Source organism: Heteronotia binoei, chromosome 12, assembly GCF_032191835.1.
Source record: "Heteronotia binoei isolate CCM8104 ecotype False Entrance Well chromosome 12, APGP_CSIRO_Hbin_v1, whole genome shotgun sequence".
Lineage (NCBI taxonomy): Eukaryota > Metazoa > Chordata > Lepidosauria > Squamata > Gekkonidae > Heteronotia > Heteronotia binoei.
In genome coordinates, this window is record NC_083234.1 from 73717181 (window position 1) to 73741447 (window position 24267).

At 48.2% G+C, this 24267-nt stretch overlaps 1 protein-coding gene across 1 annotated transcript in view; it reads right to left on the minus strand.

The window, feature by feature from the left end:
• The window catches only part of URM1 (ubiquitin related modifier 1), a 50995-nt gene extending 33890 nt beyond the window's left edge, over positions 1-17105 (minus strand). The window contains exons 1-2 of the mRNA XM_060251720.1: positions 16970-17105; positions 8179-8249 (exon numbers count right to left, since the gene is read on the minus strand). Of these exons, the coding sequence (XP_060107703.1) occupies positions 8179-8249; positions 16970-17004 (106 nt within the window). The 5' untranslated portion in view covers positions 17005-17105. The remainder of the gene's footprint in view (positions 1-8178; positions 8250-16969) is intronic.
• Positions 17106-24267: the final 7162 nt, after the last annotated feature.

Genomic DNA, 24267 nt, shown 5'->3' on the forward strand with positions numbered 1-24267 from the left:
GGATAAAAGGTCCACAGAAGGGGCTTTACAGATGTGTAGAGGGACGGGCGGCTCATTGTTTAATTAAGCAGAAAGTGGCTCTTTTGAAAAGCAATTTTGCACAGGAGCTCCCGGCTCAGCAAACAGTTCCTGCAAGGGAGGGCGAGGCAGAGGAGAAAGGAACAGCTGGCACCGTGAACCGTGTGAACCGAATGCTGAACAGTTTAAAGAGCTACGGACCTCCTACCCGCAAGGTCCCCCCCCTCCCCAGCATATACTCTTCAGCTACCTTCAGAGCAGTGGTGTCATGGCGGCAAACAAGGCAGGGGGTGGGAAGGAAGGAAGAGTGGGGGGAAACAGGAAGGGTATCCAACGGAGGGGGTGGGGGAACAAAGATGTTGAGTTGGAGAATAGAATTCAGGAGATGAAGAGCCACACTACTCCCCCTCCCCGATTCCCGGCTTCTGCTTCCGCCTTAGGTGCTTCAGCACCCTTCTGCATCACCAACTCCCTTCCAACACTATAATCTCCCCCCCCCCAACTCTTTCCTCCTTCCCACCCCTTTCTCACAATACAAGAACTCATGGGCATTCAATGAAATTGCTGAGCAGTCGGGTTAGAACGGGTGATTAGCACATGGAATTCACTGCCACAGGAGGTGGTGGCAGCTACAAGCATAGATGGTGGTGGCAGCTACAAGCATAGATGACTTCAAGAGGGGATTGGATCAACATATGGAGCAGAGGTCCATCAGTGGCTTTTAGCCACAGCGTATTGCTGGAACTCCCTGTCTGGGGCACTGATGCTCTGTACTGTGTGCAGTTCTGGTCGCCGCACCTCAAAAAGGATATTATAGCATTAGAGAAGGTGCAGAGAAGGGCAACTAGAATGATTAAAGGGCTGGAGCACTTTCCCTATGAAGAAAGGTTGAAACACTTGGGACTCTTTAGCTTGGAGAAACGTTGACTGCAGGGTGACATGATAGAGGTTTACAAGATAATGCATGGAATGGAGAAAGTAGAGAAAGAAGTACTTTTCTCCCTTTCTCACAATACAAGAACTCGTGGGCATTCGATGAAATTGCTGAGCAGACAGGTTAAAACGGATAAAAGGAAGTACTTCTTCACCCAAAGGGTGATTAACATGTGGAATTCACTGCCACAGGAGGTGGTGGCGGCCACAAGTATAGCCACCTTCAAGAGGGGTTTAGATAAAAATATGGAGCACAGGTCCATCAGTGGCTATTAGCCACAGTGTATGTGTGTATATAACATTTTTTGCCACTGTGTGACACAGAGGGTTGGACTTGATGGGCCGTTGGCCTGATCCAACATGGCTTCTCTTATGTTCTTATGTTCTCTGTATTCTTGGTGCTTGGGGGGGAGGGGAGTGGGGGGCTTCTAGTGTCCTGGCCCCACTGGTGGACCTCCTGATGGCACCTGGTATCTTTGGCCACTGTGTGACACAGAGTATTGGACTGCATGGGCTATTGGCCTGATCCAACATGGCTTCTCTTATATTCTTGGCCAAACCCCCTGAAGACCTGTTGTTGGGAAACTTGCTCTTTTCCACTGCTACAGAAAGACTAATATGGCTTTCCATCTTGATTTATCATATGAAAGTAAATCCCTTGATTGGTCCAGGTCCACAGGCCACTCAGATAGCTGGAACCAGCGCTCCCTCAAAGCTGAGTTAGTGTGAGCAAGCTCACAGATTTTTTAGCCTCCAGCTCACACATTTTTTACTCAGCTCAGGAAAAATGGCCAAGAGCAAACTAATTTATGCAGTAGCTCACCACTTTAATGCCAGTAAAAAAAAAAAAGGTCAAGGTAGTCCCCTGTGCAAGCACCAGTCGTTTCCGACTCTGGGGTGACGTTGCTTTCACAACGTTTTCACGGCAGACTTCTTACGGGGTGGTTTGCCGTTGCCTTCCCCAGTCATCTACACTTTCCCCCCAGTAAGCTGGGTACTCATTTGACCAACCTCGGAAGGATGGAAGGCTGAGTCAACCTCGAGCCGGCTACCTGAAAACCCAGCTTCCGCCGGGATCAAACTCAGGTGGTGAGCAGAGCTTAGGACTGCAGTGCTGCAGCTTTACCACTCTGCGCCACGGGACCAGTAGCTCACCACTTTAATGCCGGCAGCTCACAAAGTAGAATTTTTGCTCACAAGACTCCACATCTTAGAGAGAGCATTGGCTGGGACCTCTAACGTTTTGTGCTCCTGCCCCTCCCCACCCCCCAGCCCTGCCCCTGTATGCACTACGCTGGGGAGAGCATTCGCCATTTTTCTGAGCCACTGGGAGAGGCCTTCTATAGTCAAAGTTTGAGAACCAAGACCAGAAGCAGTGACAGCTGGGAGGGATTTAAAGATGTGTTCTTCACGAGCCCTGGGCTCCCTCCGTCATGCTGGCTTCTCTTGTTTTCCAAAGGATGCACTGGGAATTCCTCTCCCCCCACCACCACAGATTACCTTGTAAAGAGTAAGGGAATAACAAGGATGCTGCATTTGAGAAGCCGCTCATTTCCGCTTGGGAGGGAGGTCACCTCCTCTCTGTGTTCCCAGGAAAGATCAGTTGCTGGAGGCCTGTATCATCCCCAACCCAATAATCACCCCCTGGAAACCGTCACTCCTAACAACAGCTTCAAGAATAAAGCCCTGCTGAAGAGTCCATGCAAACAGACCCCGAGGGCACCTTCACCCGCCTGGGCTGCTACTGAGTATTCCACCAGCAAGAGTGTGCAAGGACAGAAGTCCCTGGAAAGAGACAGGTGCTGGAGGAGGACAGAAGGCCACTTTGAACAGGGCTGAGTCTGAGAGCGAAGGAGAGGAGATGCAGGCGAGATGAGGCAGGTTTTTCAGGGAGGCCTGGCTGGAAAAGCACAAGCAAGGGAGAATCTGGAAACAAAATGCTAAAATAAAACAAAAAGCAACATTCAAGGTGGGAGAAGCAAGATCAAGAAGTTGATATTGGATTTATAGCCCGCCCTCCACTCCAAATCTCAGAGCGGCTCACCATCTCCTTTATCTTCCTCCCCCACAAGAGACACCCTGTGAGGTGGGTGGGGCTGAGAGAGCTCTCACAACAGCTGCCCTTTCAAGGACAACCTCTGCCAGAGCTATGGCTAACCCAAGGCCATTCCAACAGATGCAAGTGGAGGAGTGGGGAATCAAACCCAGTTCTCCCAGGTAAGAGTCCGCGCACTTAACCACTACACCAAACTGGCTCTCAGCGATCAAGCAATCCTTGGCGCCAGGAAGCATGCCTTCAACAACAGCATTTACTGCCCTGACCTTGGATAGCCCAGGCTAGCCCGATCTCATCAGATCTCAGGGCTCTTTTTGTAGCAGGAACTCCTTTGCATCTTAGCCCACGCCCCCCTGATGTAGGTCAATCCTCCTGGCGCTGACAGTAGGCCCTGTAAGAAGAGCTCTGTAAACTCTTGGAGGACTGACTACTTAAGAGGGGTGTGGCCTAATATGCAAAGGCGTTCCCGGATCTCGGAAGATAAGCAGGGCTGACCCTGGCAAGTACTTGGACGGGAGACCTCCTTGGAATACCAGCAGTTGGGAGGTGGGGGCAGGCTTTATTCAGCCACCTCTCTGAATATCCTCCAGTAGAGGTCAGTCACCAGAAGTCACCATGACTTCCAGGTGCACGCACACACACAAAACAAAAATTCCTCCCCTCCCAAACTCCCCAACAACCTAGCAACTACTGCAGCTACATCAGATTTTTTTTTTTTTAGCAGGAACTCCTTTGCATATTATGCCACACACCCCTCATGTAGCCAATCCTCCAAGAGCTTACCGTAGGCCCTGTAAGAAGAGCCCTGTACGCTCTTGGAGGATTGGCTACCTAAGAGGGGTGTGGCCTAATATGCAAAGGCTTTCCTGCGACAAAAAAAAAGCCCTGGATCTCAGAAGCTAAGCAGGGCTGACCCTGGCAAGTACCTGGAAGGGAGACCTCCTCGGAATACCAGCAGTCGGAAGGTGGGGAGAAGATATAGGGTATACTGCTCTTCAGAGCTTTTTTGATAGAAAGGGCCGAACGGGAACTCATTTGCATATCAGGCCACACCCCCTGACACCAAGCCAGCCAGAACTGTGTTCCTGTGCGTTCCTGCTTTAAAAAAGCCCTGCTGTTGAAGGCATGCCTTCTGGTGCCCAGGGTTGCTTGATCTCCCCTATCCCACCTTGTGGGGGGGAGAAGATATAGGAGACTGCAAGCCGCTCTGACTCACTGATTCAGACAGAAGGGGGGGCGGTATAAAGCTGTGGCCTTCGTCTTCATCTTCATCAGCAAGTGACAATTCTCAGCTTCACATGAGAAGCAGGACAGAAAGGACAAATACAGACCGGCAATGAGGCTCAGAGGGTACCTTGCAGCCCATCGGATCAGGAACAGCTGGACCAAGCGTCCTTTTCACACCTGTTTGCTCACACCAGTGCAGGACTTGGCTCCCCTCCACAAGCGCATTTGTTATCCGCTCCCCCCAGGCCCTGCCCAGTCAGTGCCCTGCGAACCCCCTGGCCACAGAGGGAGGGAGGGAGAGAGAGAAGCAGAGAAACCCGCTGAGGATTCTGCTCGGTGCCTCCTATCCCGTCGCCATTAAACAGATGTTACAATGGTAGCAGACAGGCAAGTTCCATGCATGGTACCAGGCAGACGTAGGAGGGAGAGAACAAACCCAGTGTTAGCAGCTCTCCAGCAAGAACTTAGCACGAAAAGAGTTAAAACTATGCCTGGCTCGCTTTCCATGCAGAAGGGAGAGGGTGAAGCTCTCCTCAGGGCTGCAGACAAACCCCACACTGTACGGGGGGGGCACAGGAGGAGGAGGCAGGCAGTCCAAAAGCACGGCTGGCTCGGTCCTCCCCTACTGAGTCGCAGCAAAAGCCCCATTGCTCTCATTTCTGGAAGGGCGCCGATAAGCGTGTTCTCATCATCCCTAATTGCGGGTTTCCCTTTGGAGCCCCATTGTCCCCTAATTGCCTCCTAGAGGCTCAGAAAGTGAGCTGACTTCTCTGCCAAGTTGACCCTTCCCTGAGGTCAAGGGGAGGGGTCCGACGGAGGCGGTGCTGCGAAGAGACAGAGGTCTGTCTTGGGAAGTCTCCTCTGCCGCTCACCCCAGACCCAAATCTCAGCTAGAAGTTGGCTTTTTTAGCAAGCCACCGACGCTCTATCCCTTCCCTCTCCAACCTGTAATAGTTTATTGTTTGCTTCACCTCTTCCGGTAAATGGTTCGCATCCCATGGATCTGTTCCATGCGCAGCGGTACTTTCCTTGGACGCAAGGACGGAAGGCTTCTTGCTCCAGGGGAATGCGTTGTGCTTAGCAGAGTGGATCTATAGGACCCAGCCCAAAACGTTAAGCCCCTCTTTATCTGGTAGGCAGTGGCTTAGAATGTCAAATGGTACAATGACAGAATAGCAAAATTAACAAATTGAGCAAACCTTTGAACTGAGTAGCATGAGCATGCGAAAGCAACAAAACAGCAGTATGCAGCAAAATTAACATATTGAGCAAATTTTACTATTCTGTTGTACCATTTGACATTCTAAACCACCGCCTACCAGATAATTTTACTTCACTGTCATTGGTTCTTAAATCTGTACCATGTTGCATTCTGGGCCACTGTTTACCAGCTATGTATGGCTCTGCTCAGCTATGTACGGCTTTGCTCACTGTGCTGGATTCCACGTCTGATGAAGTGTGCTTAAGAGCACACGAAAGCTTACGTTCTAAATAAAAATGGGTTGGTCTTAAAGGTGCCACTTGACTCCTGCTTTGTTCCATTTTCTTTCGTCTTTTATTCTGTGTCTCTGCCTCCCTTGAAAGCTTCCCCTGCCTCAATCTTTTGACTGAAAGGGGCGGGGTGGGGAAGACCCATCTCTACGTAAGTCACTGGGCTTTACCACCTTTGAGCCTGTGGTGGTGTCTGGAAGTGGTTCCCAGCATCCATTGCAACCAGGCCCAGAATGGCCTCAAAATCTAAACCTCCCCCAAATATTTTTGTTAAAGATTTCAGATTTTTCTCTGTAAGCCTGAGAGGCCTTCCAAATCTACAGGATGTGGCCCCAATCCACATACTTAGATATCCAGAGGTGGGGGCCACACACAGGAATGAGGTATGTTCCACATTATCTGTACATCTGCCCACAACTTCCACACCTCCAGTTCCGCCAGCTGCAGCCATCCAAAGGGTTCCTCCACATGGCTCTGCCCTTGCTTTCCCATTGCTTGGAACTGCTTTTCAAGACACCCTGCTCAATACCACGCCTCTAATTCCCTTCAAATCCCTTGAGAGCCAGTTTGGTGTAGCCAGATTCCCCACTCCTCCACTTGCAGCTGCTGGAATGGCCTTGGGTCAGCTATAGCCCTGGCAGAGGTTATCCTTGAAAGGGCAGCTGCTGTGAGAGTCCTCTCAGCCCCACCCTCACAAGGTGTCTGTTGCGGGGGAGGAAGGTAAAGGAGATTGTAAGCCGCTCTGTCTCTGATTCAGAGAGAAGAGTGGGGTATAAATCTGCAGTCTTCTTCTTCTTCTACTCCCAGTTTGGGAGAGCCAGTTTGATGTAGTGGTTAAGTGTGCGGACTCTTATCTGGGAGAACCGGGTTTGATTCCCCACTCCTCCACTTGCACCTGCTAGCACGGCCTTGGGTCAGCCATAGCTCTGGCAGAGGTTGTCCTTGAAAGGGCAGCTGCTGTGAGAGCCCTCTCAGCCCCACCCACCTCACAGGGTGTCTGTTGTGGGGGAGGAAGGGAAAGGAGATTGTGAGCTGCTCTGAGACTCTTCAGAGTGGAGGGCGGGATATAAATCCAATGTCTTCATCTACCTCACAGGGTGTCTGTTGTGGGGGAGGAAGGTAAAGGAGATTGTGAGCTGCTCTGAGACTTTTTGGAGAGGAGGGCGGGATATAAATTCAATATCTTCTTCCCTTCTCCTCAAAGCCTATATTTTCTATGAAATCTTTGGCACAACTTTTCAGTGTCTTCCAGAAACTAAGCCCAAGCATGTGTGGCTGGAACAAAATTAATGCCGATTCTCCTCCCTCCCTTGCCTCCTTCTTGTATACAGTGCCAGACTGCAGGCACTTCAGGGCAGAGACCCATCTCCCTGTTCTCTACAAAGTACCACATGCATCGATGGCATAGAGCTCCCAACCCAGGTTCCAGCAGCAGTTCACCCATTTTTCAGGGCTTTCATCAGTCACCGGCCAGCTGGTCAGCAGGGGAAGACCAGCCCTAAACAGGAAGTGACATCACTGCATTGCTGACATTGGAGGGGGTGTGATGTTCAAGTTTTCGGGCAAACGCCATGGTTTTTTTTTAAAAAATGAAACTACTAGTTTATTAATAAACAAAATTCTGCACTCTACAATCTACTTTCAAATATCATAAAATAAGCAAGCAACAATCTTATTACAGGTAATTACCGCTAACATAATATTTCAGAAAAAAACGGTATAATATTTTAAAAGGTTCATGACCGCAATTATACTTTCAACTGTAATCTACTTTCAGATAATTTAAAAATAAATCAGATCGGGGTAATATGGATTGATTGGAAGTATATCATGTTCAACAAGGTAAGTAACTATCGGGAGCCACATCTGCACAAATGTATCGCAGTATTTCCCAGAGTCAGTTGAGAAATACGGTTTTGAAGGTCAAAACCCCATAGAGTTTGCCCAAAAACTAGCGTCACCCCCACCATGTAGGCGACACAATGATGCCATGTCTGAGTGACATTGTCGTGTTGCGTGTGTGGCAGAAGATCCCAAGAAGATGATGATATTGGATTTATATCCTGCCCTTCACTCTGAATCTCAGAGCAGTCACAATCTCTTTACTTTACCCTCCCCCCAACAAACACTCTGTGAGCTGGGTGGGGCTGAGGGAGTTCTCACAGCAGCTGCTCTTTCAAAGACAACTCCTGCGAGAGCTATGGCTGACCCAAGGCCATTCCAGCAGCTGCAAGTGGAGGAGTGGGGGATCAAACCCGGTTCTCCCAGATAAGAGTCCGCGGATTTAACCACTACACCAAACTGGCTCAGACTTGGGAGCCCCCTGCTGGAGGCCAGATAGGACCTGGCAACCCGACAATGGCACCATAAAAATCATGTTGCTACTAATTTTATACCATGTCCTACCTACAGGGCCAAAGTTAAGGAATAAAAGAACATCCTCAAATACTCACAAGGTGCAGGCTGGACGGGCAAAGTCACTTGGTGCTTCTTTATGCCATCGAACAAGAGTTCTGCTCCACCTCTGAAATGCAGATGAAAGGCAAGCTGTGATCTTTTGTCAAGACAAGTCACAGAAAAATTGAAAATTTTATTTTATTTTTTTTAAAAATCTTAGCTAGTGTCACCCCCTTCTGCGATCAGGCCAAACTCTAAGCATGACATACCTTCCCACTCTGTATTTATTATCTGATATTCCTTCCAGGATTATGGAGAAAGCACAAGAGTATCAGAAAAATGTCTTATTTCTGTTTCATTGACTATGCTAAAGCCTTTGATTGTGTGGATCACAACAAACTGTGGCAAGTCCTTAAAGAGATGGGCGTATCAGACCACCTCACATGTCTCCTGAGAAACCTGTATAAGGATCAAGTAGCAACGGTCAGAACGGGATATGGAACAACTGATTGGTTAAGAATAGGAAAAGGAATTCAACAAGGATGTATATTGTCACCCTGCTTATTTAATTTATATGCAGAGTACATCATGCAGAATGCTGGCCTGGATGAAGCAAAAGCCGGAATTAAGATTGCCGGGAAAAACATCAAGAACCTCAGATATGCAGATGATACCACTCTAATGGCAGAAAGTGAGGAGGACCTAAAGAGCCTCTTGCTGAGAATGAAAGAGGAGAGCACAAAAGTAGGCTTGAAACTCAACATCAAAAAAACTAAGATCATAGCATCCGGCCCCATCACACCACGGCAAATAGAAGGGGAAGACATGGAAGTAGTGACAGACTTCACATTTCTGGGATCCAAGATCACTGCAGATGGTGACTGTAGCCATGAAATTAAAAGACGTTTGCTCCTTGGGAGGACAGCTATGCCGAACCTGGGCAGTATAATAAAAAGTAGAGACATCACCCTGCCAACAAAAGTCCGTATAGTCAAAGCAATGGTACTCCCAGTAGTAATGAATGGCTGTGAGAGCTGGACCATAAGGAAGGCCGAGCACAGAAGAATAGATGCTTTTGAGCTGTGGTGCTGGAGAAGACTCTTGAGAGTCCCTTGGACTGCAAGAAGATCAAATCAGTCAGTCCTAAGGGAAATCAACCCAGACTGTTCCCTGGAAGGTCAGATGCTGAAGCTGAAGCTCAAATACTTTGGCCACCCAATGAGAAGGGAGCACTCCCTGGAGAAGAAGATGATGAAGAAGAAGATATTGGATATATCCCGCCCTCCACACCGAAGAGTCTCAGAGTGGCTCACAATCTCCTTTACCTTCCTCCCCCACAACAGACACCCTGTGAGGTGGGTGGGGCTGGGAGGGCTCTCACAGCAGCTGCCCTTTCAAGGAGCTATGGCTGACCCAAGGCCATGCTAGCAGGTGCAAGTGGAGGAGTGGGGAATCAAACCTGGTTCTCCCAGATAAGAGTCCACGCACTTCACCACTACACCAAACTGGAGAAGACCCTGATGCTGGAAAAGACAGAAGGCAAAAGAAGAAGGGGGCGGCAAAAGATGAGATGGCTGGATGGCGTTACTGATGTAACGAACATGAATTTGAGCAGACTTCAGAGGATGGTGGAAGACAGGAGGGCCTGGTGTGACTTTGTCCATGGGGTTGCAAAGAACTGGACTCGACTGTGCGACTGAACAACAACAAATTCTTTCCAGGCAGCATAGGATGGGGTGTGCCAGTCTCCCATAACTTTGTCACTACAAAACCATGGGAAGCAAGTGCCAAAGCCCCTTTCCTGCTGCCCCGTGAATTCTCCTCCTCTTGTCGCCATCTTCCCTCTCTCCCCTTTTACCTCCCCAAACCCTGCTGGTGAGTAGGAACAGAAGTTTAGGAGGAGGAAACAGCAAATGTCAGACAATATTTATTGCAATTGTACTGGGGAATGCACACAGACAGCTAAAATTGGTAATAGCCGGTCTCAACGTTTCCACGTTTCTTGCTACAAGTCAGCTTTCCCTATCCTGTCTTTGTCAATCCTTTAACAGTGTCCCTCCCCCTCCTTTTGCTAGTTCAGAGCCACCCATCTTGCTCCTTCTCTTGGGACAGAAAACGACAACCACTGTGTACAAAACCCACCATACAAATATATACAAAATAATTCTTAAAGTCTATATTAATTTCAAATAATACCAAATACACAGTATATCAAAAAGTTTCTCAAAAGGAAAGGCTCCACAGTATATCAATGTTCAGAGAATGTCCAGCCCTTCTCCCTTCTTGTTTAATCCTGTGTGGGATCCAAATTCCTTATAAATCCTGGCTCCAAAGGTGACGTTCCCTTACATGCCCGTCAACGTGGAGCACGTTTCGCATACAATGCTTCCTCGAAGAGCCAATCTGCTCAATTTTTCTTTTTGACATCAACTAAGACCGCTTAATCACATTTCCAATAGGCACTAGCTTAAGGCCAATAGAAAGGCACTAACTCAGCCAACAGAAAGAAGAGAGGCTTGGCTCAGTAGCTCTGCTGTGCGATTGAGAGAGCCTGCCAAAGCAAGCTGTGATGCAGAAAGAAGCAAGAGAGAGGCAGAAGGAAGCAGATGACAGTCAGGTGCTCAAGTCCAATAGGAGTCCTCCAGAAGCCTGATTCGGCCCCTGGGCTGCATGTTTGACACTCTTGGCCTAAAACAGCCAGGTAAGGGAAGGGCACGTGGATTTAATGGCAGGCCATCTCTCGTGAACTCACATGGGTTGCAGCAGGGTCAGCAGAGGCGATACATCAATCAGCAGCAGACTGACAATTGCGAATATAGGGGAAACGAGAAGGTAAAGATGGGCAAGCAAACATTTTTTAAAAACCAGAATCTGAATTTATAGGCTTTATAACGGGATTTGAGAGATTTATAGCAATCTGAGGGAGACCCAGCTTCAATCCCAACTTAGATCACTAGGTGACCTTAAGCCCGGGGTGGCCAAACTTGCTTTAATGTAAGAGTCACAAAGAATAAATGTCAGCTATTTGAGAGCTGCAAGACATGCATGTCAGATGTCTGAGATCCACAAGGAAGGAAGGCAGGCAGGCAAGCAAACAGATGGGGGAGGGGGAAAGAAAGCAACTTTAACTGTCAATGCATTCTCCAAGCTGCCAGCTGACTTAGCTTATAGAAGTGATTTAAAGAGAGGCCTTCTCCAAGCCAGCTGACAGGGTAGGGGCGGGGGGGTTCTGAGAGCCACAGTGTGGTCATCCCCATTTTAAGCCATTCTCACTCGGCCTACCGTAGCTCGCGGCATTGAGAGGGCAGAGCACCAACTTTGCTTCGATGTGTCCACGTTGCATTATCGCTGCTCACGCAATAGGTCCCAGGTCAAAGACTTCCAGCCTCTCCAGTTAAAAGATTCTCAGATGACAAGGGTTTAGGAATAATCCATCTGTACCTCAGACCCTGCAGAACTGACAATACTGAGCTGGATGGATTGGGGGTGAGGGGGGTGGGGGGGCCGTCACGTTGTAGCCGGCTGATGGCAACCCTGTGGGGATTCCAAGGCAAGAGATGTTCAGAGGTAGTTTGGCATTGCCTGCCTCTGCGTAGCAACCCTGGACTTCCACGGTGGTCTCCCATCCGAATACCAACAAGGGCCGATGCTGCTTAGCTTCATAAGATCTGATGAGGTCAGGCTAGCCCGGGTTATTGAGGTCAGGGATGGATGGATTTATATTACATCAGGAGAACTCTTCAGTGGATGCTCCCTAACTGGAACCAGAAGCTCTCTTAGAGCTAAGGAGGAGGGAAAATAGACTGCTTAGTTGGAAACAGTTTCCGGCCACGGAATAAATCACAGTGACGGCTCAGGTAACCATGGACTGCAGACACACAACTGAGATCCGTAGAGAGCCACGAGGGCAAGATTCCAGGAACAGAAGGAGGAAAAGACCATAGATTTATACCCCACCCTTCTCTCTGAAAGAGTCGCAGAGCAGCTTACGATCTCCCATAACTTCTTTCCCCACAACAGACACCCTGCGAGGTGAGTGGGGCTGAGAGAGCTCTCACAGCAGCTGCCCTTTCAAGGACAACTCCTGCGAGACCTATGGCTGACCCAAGGCCATTCCAGCAGCTGCAAGTAGAGGAGTGGGGAATCAAATCCGGTTCTCCCAGATAAGAGTCCGCGCACTTAACCGCAGCACCAAACTGACTTTATTGGAACCCTGTCCTTTAGCCTCAATATTACTCTACAAATCACCTTATCAAAGAATGCCAGCCCAGAGAAAAGTAATATCGACATATGAATGGGGGATATTAACAACGACCCCAGTCCCTTTAAATCTAGCTACGTGAAGGAGCGTTTTTGGCTGTACTATGGGAGAGCACAACAGCGCCTTTGTAGTGCTTACTGCAATGCTACTTATGTACAGTCAGGCTCCCAAAGATGGCTCTGTTGGGTGCTCCCTAGGCTCACAAAAACACAGTTATCTGAAAACTGAAGTAGCAGTTATTAATGTTAGACAAATCTGGAGATTCATGCAACAGAGAACAAGTCCCAGCGATTGTAGGGAAGAGACATCTTCAGGGCGCCTGCTATGAAAACAAGCTCACACTTTGTTGCCACCAAAGACGAGGACGGGAGATAAGGTCCTTCTGTAACATGCGAGCTGGGGTGTGGGGAGGGGGAACTCAGCTGCAATGGATACACATAGAGCGCTCATTTAGGCATTTCCAAGAAAGCAGGAGGGAGGGAGAAGAGATAGAAAGGGCTGACACACTCTGCTCTTCTGGAAAGTCGGGAGAGTTTTAGTGAGGACGCCCAGGTGGGGTGGTCAGAGATTTTTTTTTGTAGCAGGGACTCCTTTGCATATTAGCCACACATCCCTGTTGTAGCCAATCCTCCAGGAGCTTACAGGGCTCTTAAGACAGGGCCTACTGTAAGCTCCAGGAGGATTGGCTACATCAGGGAGTGTGTGGCCTGATATGCAAACGAGTTCCTGCTACAAAAAAGCCCTGGGGGAGTGGTTATCTGAAAGGGCTGCAGGCTCAGTGGAAGGAAATAAATTAAGAAATCCTGGCAGGTTGTTAGGATTGGGGCCTATCAAAACACAACAGATATCAATCCATTTTATATAAAAAATAAGAATTCTTTGGAAGCTAAAGAATTACCCAGCAGCTTAAAAAGTTGGGGGTTTTTAAAGCTATGTTTTTACTGTTTATACCCAACATCCCATGGATTCATTTATGATATTAGGTGCAGTAATGTGACTGAATGTATTATTTCTAATGCTGAGGAATTAACAGCTTTTTAACAAAGAGATCTCTCCTAATAGCAAAATGTTTGGGAACCCATTAGAATCACTAAGGCGGCAAAAAGGGGCTGCTCAGAATTCCCTATGTATACAAATCATACTTTGCTATTAACAAAAAGAAAACCTCACCCTAAGATAACCTGACAAGGACTGTATATGTTTCAGAAGGCCCAGAATGTTGACGGTGACTGAGAACCCAAAGGAAACCAACCAGACAGTCTTAACCAAATCCTACAGAGTAGGACATTGTGGTGGAGGAATTCCAAAATTGTTTCTTCCTCCCACAGTTCCTTGGAGGCCTCCAAGTTGTTATGAACTAAGTAGAAAATCAGACACAATACATTGGAGGTTTTATTTATATGTCACTAGAGGTCACTTTGCCCCTGAAGAAAAAGGTTTCATGACAAGCTGAGAGGAAGCATGATCTATGGCTAGTGTTCCTATTTTATACTTAGATAGTACTTTATCATTTGGAAGACTTGGCATATATAATTATGCCAGGGGTGGCCAACGGTACCCCTGATGTTTTTTTGGCCTACAACTCTCCAGATGTTTTTTTGGCCTACAACTCCCATCAGCCCCAGCCAGCATGGCTAATGGCTGGGGCTGATGGGAGTTGTAGGCAAAAAACATCTGGAGAGCTACCATTGGCCACCCCTGCATTATGCAGTACTTCGATCTATAAGGTAAGCAAATTACTTCTGCAGGGCCTCCCAGTTAATTTGGCTGCTGGACAGGGATTCAGGCCTGGATTTCCTACAACCAGGCCTGACATTTTTTAAGATGACATTGGATTTATATTCTGCCCTCCACTCAGAGTCTTAGAGTGGCTCACAACCTCCTTTATCTTCCTCCCCCACAGCAAACACTCTGTGAGGTAGGTGGGGCTGAGAGAGCTCTCCCAGAAGCTGCCCTTTCAAGGACAAGCTCTGTGATAGCAATGGCTGACCCAAAGCCATTCTAACAGCTGAAAGTGGAGGAGTGGGGAATCAAACCCGGTTCTTCCAGATAAGAGTCTGCCCACTTAACCACTACACCAAACTGGCCTCAGTTATCTCTCTCTCTACATTTTGTTCTCTTTTTTCATTGTTGTGTCGTTCATCTTTTGTTCATAAAACCCTCTGGCAATTTCAATATATATACAATCAAAGAAACTAGAGTGAAATTAAATCCCTTTCTAGATAAAATAGGATACGCAATAATGCCTTTCTTGCTGTGTAAAAAACTGTGACTCCCAATTTTTTCAGAAATACATTGACATCTTTTTAGCCATTTCCCCACCACCCCCTCCATCACTACAATTAATATTTTAATGTACATTTAATAGCACAGACATTTGAGATTACTCAGTGCAGAAAGCAACCTCTCCAGACCAGGAACCAAATGTGTAAATGATGTTGTGTTCCAAAAATCACAGCAGTTAGATTTTTTTTAATTTCTCTTGCAATCTCACTAGAGGGAGGGAAAGATAATCAGTACCCTAAAACTGGATTAGCCCAACGACATGCAGCCTTTTTGCACTGGTGAATCAGATGTCTTTCCCCATTCCATTGATGATCCCATTTACTAGACCAGGGGTCCTCAAACTTTTTAAATAGGGGGCCAGTTCACTGTCCCTCAGGCTGTTGGAGGGCCGGACTGCCGTTACTGTACAAGGCCGCGGGCCGTCAGTTCTCCGTCTTCTGCATCTCTCTCCCTTCCCCACACCACACACCCCGGCCTGGGAACTCACCTCACCTCGGTATCACCTCACACTCTGTCTCCGCCGCCTCAGCCCAGTGCCGGAAGTGTGCGTTGCTAACGCGAGTTTAGGTCCAACGTCACTTCCGGTCTGATTTTGCCATAACCCGGCGGGCCGCATAAACGTCCTCAGCGGGCCGCATCTGGCCCGCGGGCCGTAGTTTGAGGACCCCTGTACTAGACCCTCCTATTGAAAGACCCAAAGATAATGGTGCACCAAAGTTACTTCAGAGCTAAAATTGTCTGTGATAGATTTTTCAGAATATATGTCTGAAAAAGCATAGTTTCTGATCTGGCATCTCTGAACTCTAAAATCTACATATGAAGGGACTGTTTTTTGTTACCAAGTAGTGAAAAAGGCACTACAGTGAATGTAGTTATTTTTCTTTGTTCTTCAAACATGCTTACATTGAGTCATATTTTTTTTAAAAAATGGATTATGGACCTACAGTCTAACTCAATTTGTGGGCATGCACACAGAAGCTTATACCTAAAATAAAGTTGAGTATGTCTTAAAGGTGCCACTAGACTCAACTTTGTTCTGCTGCTTCAGAACAACACAGCTACCCACCTGAATCAAACCAAATCCTGTTACTCATAAGCAGAGCTTTTTTTTTTTTTAGCAGGAACGCACAGGAATGCAGTTCTGGTTGGCTTGGCACGAGGGGTGTGGCCCAATATGCAAATGAGTTCCTGCTGGGTTTTTCTACCAAAAAGTCCTGTGTGAAACAATGGTGATGTCAGGGTGTGTGGCCTAATATACAAACGAGTTCCTGGTGTGCTTGTTCTACAAACATAACCCTGCTCACTTTCAGCATATAGATTTGCACACTGTTTATTACCCTCTTTAGTCCTTCAGAACAGCCCTTCTAAACAATCAATGCTTCAGTATTCCAAATTCTTATTCCTTCATCACATTATAGTGATAAAATGCTCATCCGTGAGCAAAGCTAGATTGTTAGACTTACAACTTTTCCCAGTTTGTAATTCTTCCCTTGATGACATGGATTTTCCTTCTAACTGCCCCCTCCCAAGCCCCTTCTTTCAAAAGAATCACTATATGAGTTCTAATGTATTGCTAGAAAACTCCCTCAACTGATCTCTTCCTCACTCCAGTTATTGCATCTTTCGACAGAAATCACTGCTAAAAACACTGCCACCCATTTCATTTCTTAAACTACATTAAGCCCCCAGATCTTTCCATGAACATTACACATCACACTAGAAGGCATTTCCCTACATGTATCCCATCCCCAGTCCTTCCTCATCCTATTACAGTCTGCCAAACCTTACACACTCCTACACAAAAACCCAATTCTGGATCTCAGTAGTTTCCCATCATCTGAGCCTTTTCCCCCCCAATCCATTTACCCCCTTTTTATCATGCTATCCCTCCTCCAAGGGACTCCGGTTGATGGTACTTTCCTATTCTCACAAGAGGCAGGCTAGGCTAAGAGACTGCTCAGCACAATATGAGGCAATCTAAGCTGTGTGTTTCTGGTCCAGCGCTGCCCATTGAGTATCACTCAACACGGGAAAGTATTTAAACCCAGCTCTAATGCAAAGATACTGTGCTCTGATCTAACTTCTCAGTTTACCCCCACCAATCCCAGGAATCCCAAACTGCCGAACACCCCTTCAGACTGCCGGGTCCTCTCCTCTCCGCCTTCAAACATGCCTCACCGTAGTTTAGCTTCCCTGGCTCGGCCACGCTCCTAACCAGGCCACATAGCCACCCCTTCCACTCTCTCCCCCCCAAGTATCCTGACCCCCTTTATTCCCTCCCGCCCAAACGCTTCCCTTACCCGAACTCAAGCTGAAGCGACAAGGGGGCCGCCATCTTTGACCAGGGAACCTCGCTGCCCAAACCGGAAACTTTCAGTTCCTACATCCGGGTTAGGAGGCGGTCGCCTAGCAACGCTGTCAAGGACGCCCGAGAGGCCTGCGTGCGCTAAGGAGAAGTAGGATAATAGAGGACGAGTCTTCTGTTTTGCATAGAACACTTCCGAGTTGTTTTTGGCGCCAAAGACATCTTGAAGCGGAGCGGGAAATGCTCAATAGAAAGGGCTGTGGGAAGCCAGGATGTTTTAAAACATCGCTGCAAGGCTGGTCTGCATCCGCTCCCAATAAAAACGTGTACAGACAAATTCCATGAGGCTGAATGGAGGGGAGGGGGGAAACCGGAAGAACATGGCAGCTCCTAGGAGCTGTGAAAGCAGCCCGGACTCTCTGTTTGTTTTACAAGCTTTTCAGAGGTCGTTGCAGAGCAAAGGGAAACTAAAACCTTTGGTTTCCCTGTGCTAGTCTGAAGAACTTGGAACTTCAGCAACTTGTGAATAAATTCCTCCAGTGAGACCACACGAATTGGGATTGCAAACTTTATTTTGGTTTCTCTCTCTGGATGATGATATTGGATTTATATCCCACCCTACACTCTGAATCTCAGAGCAGTCACAATCTCCTTTACCTCCCTGCCCCCAACAGAGACCCTGTGAGGTGGGTGGAGCTGAGAGAGCTCTCCCAGAAGATGCCCTTTCACGGGCAACTCCTGCAAGAGCTATGGCTGACCCAAGACCATTCCAGCAGCTGCAAGTGGAGGAGTGGGGAATCAAACCGGGTTCTCCCAGGCAAGAGTCTGCACACTTCACCACTACACCAAACTGGCTCTTGTGTGTGTGTGTGTGTGTGTGTGTGAGAGAGAGAGAGAGAGAGAGAGTACAGAGCAGGGACGGCCAAACTTGCTTAATGCAAGAGCCACATAAAATAAATGTCAGATGTTTGAGAGACACAAGACAGGAAGGAAGGAAAATAGATGGAGGGAAGGGAGGAGAGAGAGATTGAAAGAAAGCAACTTTAACTTTCTCCAAGTCAGCCAACAGGGCAGAGGGGGCTTGGAGAGCCACACAATATGTGTGAAAGAGGCACATGTGGCTCCTGAGCCACAATTTGGCCACCTCTGGTATAGGGGATATGCTTGGGGATGAGGAAATGAAGACTGTATTCAGGGGAACTGCACTGCTGTATTACTTATTTGTTTTAGGGAATGTGAAAGTCTCCTGGCTCCACCCCCAAAGTCCCCAGATATTTTCTGAGTTAGACTTTGCAACCCTAGGTTAGGTTTGCATTGTAAATATTGCTGAATGGGTTTGAGCTGCAATCAGGACAACAGAAAAAAGTCCAGTGGCACCTTTAAGACCAACGAGGTTTTATTCTGGGTATAAGCTTTTGTATAAACATTAGGGTAGTAAACTCTAGGCTGGGAAATACCTGGAGGTTTTGGGGGTAGAGGCTGCGGAGGCTGGGTTTTGAGGAGGGAAGGAACCTCAGCAGGGAATCATGTGTCTATCTTAACATAATAAAAGCCCATTCTTGGCAAAACCAAGCAACCTGATTGGTTGGGACTGTGGTACATCAACCTTTGGCCCATCAAATTATCAATCAATAGAACTTGCATGCCATTGGTTGAGTCCACTCCTTTCTCCCACCCAAGTGGCTGCTGTTAGCCAGCAAAGTTGATTATGTGAGTAAAAGGCAACCAACGTTAGTTCTAGCAGTTACTGGCTCTCCCTACTTCCCCATTGGCTGAGCTGCCTGTCACACTGATTCACAGAGGAGAGAAAGAAACCCTTCCCTCAATTTGAGGGAGGAGGAGAGAAACAGCCAGAGAAAGGCTTCCCTTGATTGGCTGAGGACTCTTCCCTGTCCTCCTTTGGAAAGGGGAAAAATGTCATCCTATGGCAACAGACCAGATGCAGAGGGAAAACGAGACACAGAGAGATTGAAGTCCTGTGCTTAAGACCAACAACATTCTCAGAGAAAGACTGTTGGTCTGAAAGGCCTCTGAGGCAGAACTCATTGAGGCCAGTCCTGACTGCGGCTGCCATTTTCAGGTTGGTGGGAAATTCTTGGAGATTCTGTGGTGGAATTTGAGGAGGACATAGGAGTTAGGGCTTCAGAGTGGAGTCTGCCAGACCCAAGTTCTTGCTGTGGAAGCTGATTGGGTGATTTTGGACCAGTCACAGACTTCCAGCCTAACCTGCCTCACAGGTTGTTGTTCAGATCAGGGGCGGGGGGAGAGGAGAATGATATAAGCTGCTTTGGTCCCCCCTCCTCACTGTGGAGAAAGGCTATCCTTTTCCTGTGTAGAGACTGCAGGGAGGGGGAAGGTGATAGAAACATGAAAACAGAGGGGCAGACCCAATCCCCAGGTCCCAGTGGGGGATCCCCCAGTTTTACAGGCTTCCCCCCGCCCTCAGTCAGCTGGCCGATGGGAGGAAGCCCCGCCCACCACAGCCACCACCTACCTGTAGATCTTCAGCAGCTTTAGAAACCTGCAAATAGGTTCCATTTTAAAATGTGTGCATGTGCCTTTAAATAAGATCAGGAAGCAGGAAGTACTTCATTGGGAAGAGTCAGCAGCAGACTTCGTAAAAGTAGAGTCCCCCTGTTTGTTTTGCTTTAGTTTCAGAGCAAGTAAGTGTGTGTTAGGGTTGCCAATCCCCAGATGGAGGCAGGGGATCCCCGGTTTGGAGGCCCTCCCCCCACTTCAGGGTCATCAGAAATGGGGGGGGGGGAGATAAATAAGAACATAAGAGAAGCCATGTTGGATCAGGCCAATGGCCCATCTAGTCCCACACTCTGTGTCACAGTGGCCAAAAATTTTATATATATATATATATATATATATATATATACACACACACACACACACACTGTGGCTAATAGCCACTGATGGACCTCTGCTCCATATTTTTATCTAAACCCCATGCTTGTGGCCGCCACCACCTCCTGTGGCAGTGAATTCCACATGTTAATCACCCTTTGGGTAAAGAAGAACTTCCTTTTATTCGTTTTAACCTGTCTGCTCAGCAATTTCATCAAATGCCCACGAGTTCTTGTATTGTGAGAAGGGGAGAAAAGTACTTCTTTCTCAACTTTCTCCATCCCATGCATTATCTTGTAAACCTCTATCATGTCACCCCGCGTTTCTCCAAGCTAAGGAGTCCAAAGCGTTTCAACCTTTCTTCATAGGGAAAGTGTTCCAGCCCTTTAATCATTCTAGTTGCCCTTTTCTGGACTTTCTCCAATGCTATAATATCCTTTTTGAGGTGCAGCGACCAGAACTGCACACAGTACTCCGAATGAGACCGCACCATCGATTTATACAGGGGCATTATGATACTGGCTGATTTGTTTTCAGTTCCCTTCCTAATAATTCCCAGCATGGCGTTGGCCTTTTTTTAATTGCAATCAAACACTGTCTTGACATTTTCAGTGAGTTATCTACCGTTATCTACCATGACCCCAAGATCTCTCTCTTGGTCAGTCTCTGCCAGTTCACACCCCATCAACTTGTATTTGTAGCTGGGATTCTTGGCCCCAATGTGCATTACTTTGCACTTGGCCACACTGAACTGCATCTGCCACGTTGACGCCCACTCACCCAGCCTCAACAGGTCCCTTTGGAGTTCCTCACAATCCTCTCTGGTTCTCACTACCCTGAACAATTGTCTGCTCAGCACTTCATTATTCCCTATGGAGACTTATTCCCTATGGAGACTTTGGAGATGGAGCCAGGAGACATAGGGGGTCTGCTCAGCACTTCATTATTCCCTATGGAGACTTATTCCCATAGGAAATAATGTAGAATTGATCCGCAGATATCTGGGGCTCTGGGGGGCTGTCTTTTGAGGTAGAGGCACCAAATTTTCAGTATAGCATCCGGTGCCTCTCCCCAAAATACCCCCAAGTTTCAAAAAGATCAGACCAAGGGGCCCAATTCTATGAGCCCCAAAAGAAGGTGCCCCTATTCTTCATTATTTCCTATGGAAGGAAGGCATTTAAAAAGGTGTGCGGTCCTTTTAAAAGTGTTGGCCAAAATTCCCTCGGAGTTCAATTATGCTTGTCACACCCTTGCTCTTGGCTCCACCCCATATGTCTTCTGGCTCCACCCCCAAAGTCCCCAGATATTTCTTGAATGGAACTTGGCAACCCTAGGGCAGATAATAGGAAGGAGTTAGGGTTGCCAATCCCAGGTTAGGAAATTCCTGAAGATTTAAGGAGTGAGGGCTGGAGAGGGTGGTGTTTGAGGAGAGGTGGGCCCTCAGAAAGATACAATGCCATTTCCTCCTGGGGAATCACTGTTGCCCATCTCCAGGAGAGGGGTGCAGAATTCCAACTACTCTTCAGATGGCAGAGATCAGCTACGTGGACTGCACTGGCTGCCAATTACATACCGGATCCAGTACAAAGTGTTGGTCATTACCTTTAAAGCCTTATATGGCTGAGGACCGGCCTACCTGAGGGACCGTCTCTCCCCATATGAACCCCAGAGGGCACTGAGGTCAGCCGGGAAAAATAGGATGACTATCCCTGGGCCGAAAGAGATCAGGCTTCAGAACACCCGAGCACGGGCCTTTTCAATCGCGTCCCCTGCCCTATGGAATCAGCTCCCTGAGGAGGTGCGGGCCCTGCGGAACCTTGATCAGTTCCGCAGGGCCTGCAAGACCACCCTCTTCAAATTAGCATACACGGACTGCTGAATAATGCTGTTAATCAAGGATCCGCCAACACAGCCCTGTTTAAGGACCTATGTCATCATGAAAATCATGCAAACTGACAGAAATTAGCGTCACAATGCCATTATTAGTGTCAAGAGTAAATTAAATTATATAATTTTAACTACGTTGACTGGTTTTTAAAGGATGTTAAATTTAAAGTTTATTATGGTTAAATTTAAAGTTTTTATATTTATTATTGTATGTTTATGAAATGTTGTTAGCCGCCCTGAGCCTGCCTAGGCGGGGAGGGCGGGATACAAATAAAATTTTACTTACTTACTTACTTACTTACCCTTGAGGTATGTGTGTGTGTGGGGCAAGGAGAGAATGCCTTCACTTGGGTGGGTGGGAAGACAGCAGGGCTGGGGGGGGGCACTCACCCAGAGCCTCTTTCTAGAGCCCATAGTATTTTCCTCCACAACAGGCTTTAATCCTAATAATGTCATAAAGTCCAACTTCCAAAGCAGTCATTTTTCTCCAGGGGAACGGACCTCGTATTGTGTGGAGACCAGTTGTAATTCTGGGAGCTCTCCAGCCACTGCCTTGAGGTTGGCAACCCTACTAAGCATCATAGCAAACCTATCGGAGCTTTTAAAAGGGAGTCGGCTTACTAACGCCACCTAGTTTCAAAAAGACAGCACCGCTTGAAGCGACTGGAGACGTGCAGCTCAGCGGATGCGAAAAGAGAGGCGCCAAAAGCAGGGGTCATTTTGTAGAAAAACAGGCGGTGGAGCTCATTAGTATAACTCATTAGCATATGCCACACCCTCCCCCAGCCAAAAGCAACCTGATGCAAGAAAGGAGAGCCCTGGGCAAGTGAGGTCTGCTTGGGCAGGCTAGAGATCCAGCCAGCCCAAGCAGGTCTCGCTTGCCTGGGGCTCTCCTGGACTGCCTCCCCAGTCAAAAGCCCAGCAAGCCACCCACTTCCCAAAATCATATAAAAAGTGGAGAAAGGGTGGTATGGGCTTCTCCAGGTAGCTGGCTGCTCTCCTAATCCAAGGATTGTTATGCAGCTGTGCCTACTATTCAATGGACAAGGTAGGTGAGGAGGAAGAGGGGGAACCCTCGGAAAGGTTCAGGAGCTGTGCTCCTGTGAGCTTCTACTGAATCCGAGGCCTGGCCACAGGCCTCTATAAATGCCCTCGTTTTCATTTGAGAAACGCCGGGATGATCTTTGTCTTCCCGTATCCTGTGCTGCTGCGAGGAGAAATCCTATTCCTGTAGCACACTCCACCGAACAGTTAATGTGATGCTACTTCGAGAACAAGGGGCCGGCGGTCTATTTTTAATTTTTCAAAAAGGCCGAGAGCGACGCTTGTGCCGTTTGACGTAGGAGAGCCAGTCCCGGCGAGGAGACGTTTTAAATCAGAGCTCTCCCCGTCGGAAGGGTTCAAATTATTTCTCCATCAGGCGGTCAGAGGGAATCCGTAAACAGCTGTTTGCAGGCCTCGGCCCAGGCAAGTCAAGCTTCAAGGCTTGAAGAATAGAGGGGGAGACGTTGGAGCCATGACAGCAGCAGTGACTGGGGGAAGGCTTTGTTCAGTTCCGCGAGTCTCAGTTTTGAACTCCCTTCTGCATCAGAGAAAAGGGTTTGGGGGGGGGGGGGAGAGAAGAGAAGGAGTGGGGGGGAAGGGAAGGGAAGGTCAGAGGGAGTTAAAGCCTTTTCTTCCCTATTCATGTGGTAATTGGATGTCAAGCAGAGATCAGTAAGGTGGAGGCCGTCCTCGGAGCCTGGGTTAAACTGCAGCTAAAAGGAAGCGGGAGCCCCAACCAAAAGAGGCCTGTATGTCATTAGGGCCTGCAGGAAACTATCTGCCTTCCCTTAGGAGGCACTTCTGTTCAGACTGCCGGGTTGGAGGGGTAGGTTGGGTGGGTGGGTGGCTGGATGGATGGGAGGGGGGGGGAAGGGAGCGCACTCTTTCCATTCACAGGCTCCTTGAAAGGCGGGGGGGGGGGAGGAACAAAGGCGGGAAGGGGGCTTCAACAATGCCAGACCCCTGTCTCGGCCTTCAATAGGGGGCTCTAAACAGGCATTTAACTTTCAGAATAGCTGAAAGTGATACTCAAAAGACGCTCGGCCCCCTTATTATGGCCGCACCGGGGGCCACTTGGATGGCTAACCGCCTTCTCCACGAGGGGAACGGGGCCGCTGCCCTCGCCTTGGCCTGCTTCCATTGGGTTATGGCTGCTGCGAAGGTCTTTCTCCCAGCCGCGGTGCAGAGGGTCTTTCCGGCTCACAAGGCATCCCCCCCCTCCGCCCGTGAAGAACTGGAACTCTTACGCCTTTGTCAAAAAGAAAAAAGGGAAGGAGCAAATGATTTTAACTGGGAGGAGATCTCTGTCTTAGCAACACAACATTTCAACTGCTCTGCACCTCAGGCTATCTCGGGAAAGGAGAAGGGCAAGTCAGCAGGTCTAAGGAGGTGGGGCAGAAAAGAATCACACTCAAATTTAGATTCAGGCGGGTAGCCATGTTGCTCCGAAGCAAAAGAACAAAGTTGGAGTCCAGTGGCTCGGCTCGGCCTCGATCGGATCTCCTGTCC